This window comes from Glycine max, chromosome 11 (genome assembly GCF_000004515.6).
Source record: "Glycine max cultivar Williams 82 chromosome 11, Glycine_max_v4.0, whole genome shotgun sequence".
Taxonomy (NCBI): domain Eukaryota; kingdom Viridiplantae; phylum Streptophyta; class Magnoliopsida; order Fabales; family Fabaceae; genus Glycine; species Glycine max.
The window spans coordinates 17,210,112-17,219,749 of record NC_038247.2 but is presented as its reverse complement, the minus strand read 5'-3'; the positions used below and the strand labels follow the sequence as shown (position 1 = coordinate 17,219,749).

General features: G+C 28.1%; 1 protein-coding gene and 1 long non-coding RNA gene across 2 annotated transcripts; one reads left to right on the top strand and one right to left on the bottom strand.

Annotated features, from left to right (window-relative positions):
* Window positions 1-2,736, bottom strand: LOC100811978 (alpha carbonic anhydrase 7). Its single transcript, XM_003539152.4, has 7 exons — window positions 2,599-2,736; window positions 2,152-2,369; window positions 1,945-2,051; window positions 1,098-1,203; window positions 833-1,006; window positions 637-690; window positions 1-356 (listed from the first exon to the last, which is right to left on the bottom strand). The coding sequence occupies exons 1-7, from the start codon at window positions 2,687-2,689 to the stop codon at window positions 276-278; spliced, it is 831 nt and encodes a 276-aa protein (XP_003539200.1). The 5' UTR covers window positions 2,690-2,736; the 3' UTR covers window positions 1-275.
* A 4,721-nt stretch (window positions 2,737-7,457) lies between these two features.
* Window positions 7,458-9,101, top strand: LOC102669483 (uncharacterized). The gene is made up of 2 exons (XR_416805.3): window positions 7,458-7,861; window positions 8,358-9,101. It is a non-coding gene; the product is annotated as an uncharacterized lncRNA (long non-coding RNA).
* Window positions 9,102-9,638: the final 537 nt, after the last annotated feature.

The following is a 9,638-nucleotide window of genomic DNA, read 5'->3' as shown; positions in this document are numbered from 1 at the left end:
TTAATGTTAATATTAAACATAGTAAAGGAATTGAATACATCACGTGATTGACTTCAGTGGGGATGAAAAATTGAAAATTTATTTTAATACATATATATGAACGAAATAAAAAATTGAAATTGAAAATATATAGCCTAAAACATGAAATAAACATACAGAAATAACAATCACGTGTAGACCTAGTGCATGTGAAAAATCACTCTCCCACCAAAATCCCAAATCATATTCTGGTCGTTTTATTATTTTATATATGCTCTCGCTAATGTCTTGAAACTTTAACGATGATCTTTCGGCTTATTTAGCTGCACTAAGCGGTTGTTTATTGGCTGCAATGGTCTTGCATTAGCATCAAAATCCTGCAAATTTATCATAAATATGAATTTTAAAATAATTATTATACAAATTAGTAATTTTCAATTGACATTTTATGATTGAACAAACACTTTAATTATTACAAAACTTTTTCATTATTAGTATATTCTAATTAATTTCATTTTACAATATCATAATTAAACAAATATTTTTTTCCTACAAATTGACGACTCCTCTCTCTCTCTATCTATACAGTTATAAATTCCTGGTTTGTATCGTGAGCCTTTAGTCATGTGAGATATATGAAAAACTATAGTAACTTACATCATGAACGGCATCTCGAAGTAATCTGATTTGCTCTTTTGAAACGGATTTCACCTGATCAATTACACAGGTGTTCAAATTATAAAATATTGAAGAAAATAATAAAAAAGGAAAATTTATAATATAACACGAATAAATAAATATTCCAAATACCGCTAAATTGATATATCATGCAAAGTAGAGTTAGCTAACAAACCTTTTTAAGCATGGTCCAAGCAATATTCTCAGTGCATGGAGGAGTAGTGAGCGAACCAATATATCTGTAATACAGTGTTGTGCTTGTGCCTATTTTAACCAGCCTTGGATCCATTACACCCACTTCTCTTTCTGCTCCCGTACTATTAGAAATGGCCTTTAAGTGGTTCGTTAACTAAAAAAGATGTATGTACATATATAAGAAATTTAGTATTCAATCATAACAAAGACATATATAAAGACACTGGCATATTTAATTAATTTACCAGTGACAAGAAAGGATCTGGTCTTCTTCCAGCCTTATACAATATTCCAATCACTGCAGTTTGTCCTGATGGAGTTTCGTGCACCATGTGTAACTCTAGATCCAACCTGAAAGCAATTGGATATTTATTTCAAATACTTAGTTTTATTATTTGAAGTATTTAATTAATTTATGTAAGGGTAAATCTTTTTGGTAATTAATTGGAGGATAAAATTTAGATAGGTAAATTAATAGTAAAGTATTATTAAAACTCAGGTCAAGAAGCACAAGCTGTGTTCGAACTATATCAAAACAGATGAGTACAAAAATTATTTCACCACCTATGTAAAGCACTACAAAATAGAATAGCAATTACAAAAATACAGTTCCTTATATAATTTTGGTATTTCTCTCTAATCAAAGTTAGAGTTTTAGTTTAAAATATTTTATCTGGATCTTTAATGCAATTTTTTTATTAAGTTGATTATTTAAATAAAACTCTAATTTTAATTATAGGAGAACAATAAAAAAATAAACCATCATTTTCATTCTTAAAGTATTGCTACTGTTATACCCCGAGTATTGAAAAATTCTTTAAATTAATTCCTAAATATCAGTAAAATATATTAATTTAAGGACTAAATCAATAGATATTGAATACTTTAAAGACTACTTATATAATAGTTTCATTATTTTAAGAAATATTTAGGATAGAGGATAATACTTGAGAGCTTAAATTGATAGTTTATTGTAAAAAGAATTACGTATGTATGCAAGGATGTAGAGAGATTTAAATATACAGATTACAGATTTAATTAATTCCTTGTAAAGCTAAAGAAATATGTTTGCAATTAATATAATATACGTACCTTCTGCCATCTATGGTGTGTTCAGAGGGAGAATGCCAATGGAACTGTTTAAGTACATACTCAGTTCCATTAATTTGTAGAAAGCTTGTGCCCGCAAGCCATCCCAGCTATTCACATTCAAACAAAGTTGGTAAGGGACACAAAAATTATTAGTAGAAAAATATTTAGTGATAGTAATAAATAAAATATTTTTTCAAATTGACTAACCTTGATATCATGGCCCCTATTCTTCAGAGTTGCATTGGATGGTTGGTAGTTCATCTGGAGAGTTCCCAAATGGGATACTATTTGAACCCTCTCATTCAACAGATCAATTGGCGATTGCATGGATCCAATTTTGCATAGACTCCATTCGGGTTTAATGTGTCCCCAATTAAATGGTCCTATCTCACTCTTTACATCATAGTTAAACTCGCTCTCGTCCTCTATATACGTGTCATCAAAGAATGAATTAACATTTACAAATATTACCATATACATATAGGACCTGGCTAGTTTTTAATCTGATAAACTAAAAATCCCAGAAAAGTTTGTGTGTGTGTATGCTTGTGTGAATACATTAAAAAATGCTACTTCTATTTAGTTGTGGCCATTTAATTTTTTGACGCATGCATGCAAATTAAGAACAAAGCAACTAAGCAAAAGGATCCTTACCAACTTCATGAGACATTATTAGTGGGCATGATAAAAAAACAAGTGCAGTTAATAAACTGCAAATCAGAACCTGCTTAGCAAGCTTTTCCATCTTAGGAGCTATGGAGTGTAATTTGCTATGTATATTTGTTGTTGTATGTGGAATAGAATTAATGCTGGTAAGGATTTAAAGATCGTACTATATTTATAGGCAGCCACGTACGGTACAGGTATGATAAAATTAATTAAGAATTTGGGAATTAATTAAGGGTCAAGGATTGAAATGTGAAAGCGATTACTTTGACGTCATTCAAGACACTTTTCTTCTAGACTTGTATTTTAGGAATTTCGGAAACCATTAAGAAGTTGCCATTTGTTACCAACAATATATGTCTGTTTACACGTTTCAGTAATCACGTTTTATGTCCTTAATTATAACTATGTAGCATGTTGTATTTCAGTGACTCCTAAAAATATGCTTTTTGGGAGAATTTATTTCACTAACGTTTGCGATGACGAGTCATGGTTTGACAAAAACAAAAGCCATTCTTACATTAACTAATGCACTCTTTTGAAGTTTTGTACGACATAATTGACTCACAGTCCATCACATAATAAGAAGCAAATTGAAACACTTCATAAAAGTTAAAACCAAATCATATTAAGCAACAGGATCCCTTTCAGTTTGAACAGAAAACTGCGTGAGCTCTCAAGCCAGGATTTAGACTTTTCCACACGTGCTTATAATTTTTTTTTATTATATCAACCAATTTTTTTAGTATAAAATAAAATAATTAAGGGTTAATTAAGAATGTATACGACTTCTAATTAATACATGGAAAATGTTTTCTTGACAATGAAATGGGATAATAAAAGTTTCCTTTTTAATTTTAGGGAATATTTTAAATTAATGCAATAACATACATACTATTCTAGTTAAAAAAAGTTCTCCAACATTGTCTAGAAAACTAATTATAAACAAATTCAACAACATATAAGTTTAATTGTGGAGTGTGCTTGAGCCACGAGTTTCTAACATACCATACCACACAAGTAAATTTAACACTATTTTTAATATAAAAATCTTAAAACATTAAATTTGTGAGTTTGTCACTTATAAGTCAAGTAAATTTAACATTATTTTTAATAAAAAATCTTAAAACATTATATTTGTGAAAATTTTCTTACTTATATATGTGTATGTTGTTTAATTTGTTTATTTTTTTTTTCAATATGAAATTTCACCTATTCACACTTGTCCTTATAAAGAATTAATCTGCCTTAATATTTTCAGTTAAAAACAAATTCGCCCTACTTAGCCCCTTGATCTGATTGCCTCTAACATGTGAAAATTAAGATTATCTTTTCTGGAATTTACTATACCTATCTTTTATGTTTGAATTAACATATTAGTATATTACTATTATTACATTTAATATTTATATATAAATCATAACAACCTTTTTTAGGAGGCTAAATATAGGACATTAATTTTTTAAAGTTCAAATACATAATGTGATGGGATCTTATCACAATAAAGTATGTGTGGAATAAAATGAAAAATGTGATGCGGATTTTATGCATAATATATAACTAGCTCAAAGTTGAATAATTCAGACAAGAGTTTAGCTCCATGTTAATATGATTTATTAATATAATTAATTAATAAGTTGGATCGGACCCGAGAAGCCACTAGAATGATATATATATATATATATATATATATATATATATATATAAAAGTTATGTATTGTCCAAGACAGTATATGATATCCGAATACAAATATTTAAATGTGTTAGTCGGATTAATGTACACGTTAAGTCGCCTTTGATTCAGCCAAAAGTGAATTACTAATTTACACCAGGTGTGTTTAGATCGCAAGTTTTGTCTACTGTCTGAAATTTGTAACATAAAAATATAACAAAGACCAATTCAATGGTCATTCTTATATGCAGTTTTGTGTCATACGTTGAAATTACTTGAAAGAAAAATAGGTGCAAGGAAGCGCATGTTCAACTAAATTGATCAGAGTCTGTTCCAATATATATTTATGTACTGTGCATGTGGAATTGGTTTGTGATTTTTATTACAAGAAATTTAAAAAAAATATTTTTTGAAGTTTTCAATGGCTTGGATAGTGTTTTCCCCTTGTCAAAAGTTTTCAATTTTTACCACCGTACGTTATCATTAAAATAACCCTTAGTCAAACATTCAAACTAAATATGAAATTAATGATTAAAGAAATTAACGTAATTTCTTGGAAGAAGATTAGCGCCTGCTAATGTCATTTGCATTCTTGATATTTGTCTCGTTTAGCAAGTTACATATGTATATTATTTAATATTTTTTTGATCGAAGAAGGCAATAACAGAATTTTCATTACGGATACCATTACCTGGTATTAATATTAATGTTTTAGTTTTGAACATTATAACATAAATAGTTGGAAAGTTGTTAAAAATAACAGTTCATAAATAATAGCGGAAACATATATTTAATGTGTACAGTAAAAAGTACAAATTGAGGCCAAATTCATGAGTATAAGCACTGATTACAGATTCTCCTCTATTACTTGGGGTATTATTCTCCCTATTATTCTTCCAATAGAAGTTAAATGCGTTGTATTAAAGCGAAATTAGATTGGTCCAAAAGTAGTGCAAGGAAGAAGCAAAGCTTTCAAGGCAAACATAATCATAATATGGTCTCCACCAATTAGGGTAGGAAATATATATATATTTTATCGATAAATATTTGTTATTAACAAGAGAATTCAAACTTACGATATTCTCTTTTTTTTTTCTTTTCCTAATGTAAGAAATATATTAATTACGTGAAATGAAAAGTGATGATAAAATATTTGTTTAAGATTTAAATATTTTTTAATGTTCAAATTTGGGTTTAATTTCTTTTTTATTCTTTAAATTGAAAAATTATTTAATGGATTTGATTCAATTTGATCTATTTGAATAAAAAATTCATCCAATTCATTTATTAACACTATTTTTAATGGATATCCATCCATAAACAAAAAATTTAAAACTTAATTATTTTTAATTTAAAAATGTAAAACTTAATTGTTTTAGCTAACCTTGACTGAGATTAATTTTTCATTGATATCGATTGAGACTATTCTTTTGCCAATGTCACTTGATGATGATTTCTGGCAGACATTGGCCATGACTATTTTTTAGCCAACATCAGCTAAGTTTTTTTTTGTTGACATCGATCAAGGTTATTTTTTGACTGACATTAGTTAAGGTTTTTTTTTGTTCAATTGACAGCTGATGCAACTTTTTGCCTGACGTCAACTAGGATTTTTTTAGACAATGTTGGTTGGTGATATTTTTCAATTGACGGGCCAAAATATAGCCCCAATGAATGTCGATCAAAAAATCCTAGTTGATGCCAACGGTAAAAAAGCCTTAGTCGACATTGACGGAAAAAACCCTTATTGATGTTAGCAAAAGTTAGACATGATTGATATCGACCAAAAACCCTAGTGGATGTAAGCAAAAAATAGCCATGATCGATGTCAACCAAAAACCCTAGTCAATGTCGATCAAAATAAAACCCTAACTAACGTCGACCAAAAATAGTCTCGATCGATGTCAGCTGAAAAACATCATCAGCCGATGTTGGTCGAAGAAATTCTAGAAGACATTGGCCAAAAAATAGTCCCAACCAAAGTCAATTGAAAAAAACCCTAACCAACTTCGTCCGAAAATTAGCATCGACTGGCATTTGCTGAAAAACATCATCAGCCAAAGTCGGTCAAAAAAACTTTAGACAACATCGGCTAAAGAATAGCTCCAACCAAAATCGACCGAAAAACTCTAGTCGACATTGTCTGAAAAATAACATTGACCAACGTCAACTAAAAAATATCATCAACTGATGTTTGTCGAAAAATAATTAGACCAATTTAATTTTTCTTCAACTAGTGAAATGCAGGTTCAAAAACGATCAACCCTATTTAGTTTGGTATTATCTATTATTTATTATTTTTTATAAAGTATATATAAATAAGGGAGAGAAAATTGGCATGACCTACTTTTTCAGGCCTTAGCTAGTCGGTCTGGCCGAAACAACCCTACTTGTTTTTATTCTTTTAGGGACAAAGTTGGTAGTTTATTAATTTTTAAAATATACATTACCTATTTGTATAATTTTTTTAATTAACATAAATTTTGTAGAAATGATATAATGAAGTCCTTCAATCAAATGGTGAATTTTTATAAGTTTTAATTGAAAAATCATATTAAATAAATTGAGTTTATGAAATTTCATATTATCTTAATAATTAGTTAATACATTATTATTTAATTTTATTTTCACCTATAATACATTTTTTCAAAATATAAATGTCGATTGTAAATTTTTTACACACTTATGAATATTTACTATATCGAGCATCTACGTATAATTATCAAAATAACAGTACATGATTTAGTAGTTAAATTTGTAATTAACAACGAAAAGTTATATTAATTAGACGGAGTGTGTGTACTTTATCTCCTTAACTTATAGTCTACTAGATAAATTTACGATCGACCTAAACTAATAGAAATTAGAATTTATGTTCTTAAAAAGCTTGCTTGTTTGTGTTTTCATAATTACGGAAAGATATATATTTTGAAAAGCCTAAGGTAATTTGATAATATTCGGCAAAAGTAAAAAAAAAAAAAATACATAGTTTTGATATTTTTAAAAAGTTAAAAAGGTAGATGTATCTTTTGATGGAGATCGAGAGTGTGTTACAAAAACATACTTCTTCAGAATTAATTTGTCCAAACACACATATTACTCTATTTCAACAAACAAGCTTAACCGTTTAAATTCTACCGATCACCCATTTTTTTTTCCTTCAGGTAGATTTGAAATGATTCTTCATCACCTCATTGTGTTTCCCACGATTCAACCAACTTGGTCATACCATTAAAAAGAAAAAAAAAATATCATGGATACCAAATTGGATATCAACCTATATTTTGAATGTCTAGCATTAGGTGGAATTTCCCTATTTAGCCCACATAAAAATATGGACAAAACATGTCATCATTTAATTTGTTTAGTTAACAATTTTAATGGGCATCGCACTATAGATATTGCCTCATACGTCATTGGTGACAACCCCACCACTATATTATTTTCCTTGGATTCTATCTCAAATTATCATTCCCGTGCCTATGCCCTATTTAAGTTGCTTAGCCTCTTCCTTTCCTCTATCGTGTGAGATCATTCAAACTACAAAGGCACATATCTATAGCATCCTAGCTATATCTGGTGCGTTAACTAAATACGCTGGCTGTTTTTTTTTTTTTAAAAAAAAAATTCAAGTTTTAAGAATAAACTTATGCTCACACTGATTATTTGCGTATCTTCTTCTTCCTTGTTTAAGACCGTATACATACATATATCGTTGGCGTGATTAGTTAGTTAGGTTTAAATTCAAATAATTGTAACTAATCTTTTATCTTATATTTTGGATACCTCGTATATATGTATATACCAGTTGTATCAGTTATTTAATAATGAGCAAACCCTAATTTCTTCCATTTTTTATATGATACCAGAGCCTAGCTAGCTAGGCGATGAGAAAATCCTAATTTTTCTCCGTTCTCTCTCTTTCTTTATATATATATATATATATTATGTTCTTGCTTATGATTAACAATTTATTAGCATGGATGAATGTGTAGTATGCTTAGTTTTATATTATGAGCTCACATCGTTTTTATTATGGTTAATTAAGTAAACCAATGTAGTTGATGTGTTGAAGGGTGAAGAAGCAAAATGAAAATGAGGCTTGTGGTAATTGCACTAACAATATTGATGCTTGCAAGTTCTTCTATGGCTATCCATGTGAAGACTTTGGTGGCCAACAACATGCTACAAGAGAAGGAGGGAGAACACAGTAATGGTAATAATAATGAGCATCAAATCCCTCTGAACCGCTATAGTGATATCCATGAAATTCCTGGAACGGGTGGACCTGGCGAACGTACAGTCAGTGGCCACATGGAATATACCAAACCAGCTAGCCCGAATAGGAATGGTTAATTAGTAGACGAAGGGTATATATATATAAGTGTGTGTATATGTGTGTTTGTGAATTAACAAGAGGTTGTTGGTACAAGTGAAATTTGACTCAATTTCTTTAAATAAGATTTTGAGTTTAAGTTGTTTGAATGAAAAATATGATTAAAATGATTAGTATTAAAAGTGGTCAATTAAATTCTTCAATAAAAAATAAAGTTAATAGATATTTTGTATAATAAGATGATTATCCAAAATATATATGTAATGTGTTGACGTTGGTAAGCTGCATGTACGTGCATAATAATGCATGCAAGGAATTGCTGGGGAACTACGTTCCTACCTATGTCCACAGTTGTACCCATATAAGCTAGCTACATACATATGTGATGCTTCAAGGGTCACCCAATGCCTGTGAGTATTATTGTGCCTGTTGCACCACCATATGTTGTTGAGATAATAATAAAGAAGATTTGGTTTGTTTCTATATATACTTTGTCTGTCTTGCTACCATTTAATTAAAATAAAAAATTAAATAAAATTATGATGACAGGATAAGATAAAAATTAATATATATTAAATTTTTTAAAATAATTTATAATTATTATATTATATTTATAATTTAATTGATGAAATACGTACACTGATTATCTAAAAGATTTTAATTTGTCATATAATTCCTTTAAAAAAGTTATATATATATATATATATATATATATATATATATATATATATATATATATATATATATATATATATATATATATATATATATATATATATATATATATATATATATATATATATATATATATATATATATATATATATATATATATATATATATATATATATATATATATATATATATATATATATATATATATATATATATATATATATATATTTAGGAGAGTGTGTATATACACACTCATATTAAGACCCGTGTAAAAGAGATGTGAGTCTATCTCTATAAAAATCTATATATATATATATATATATATATATATATATATATATATAT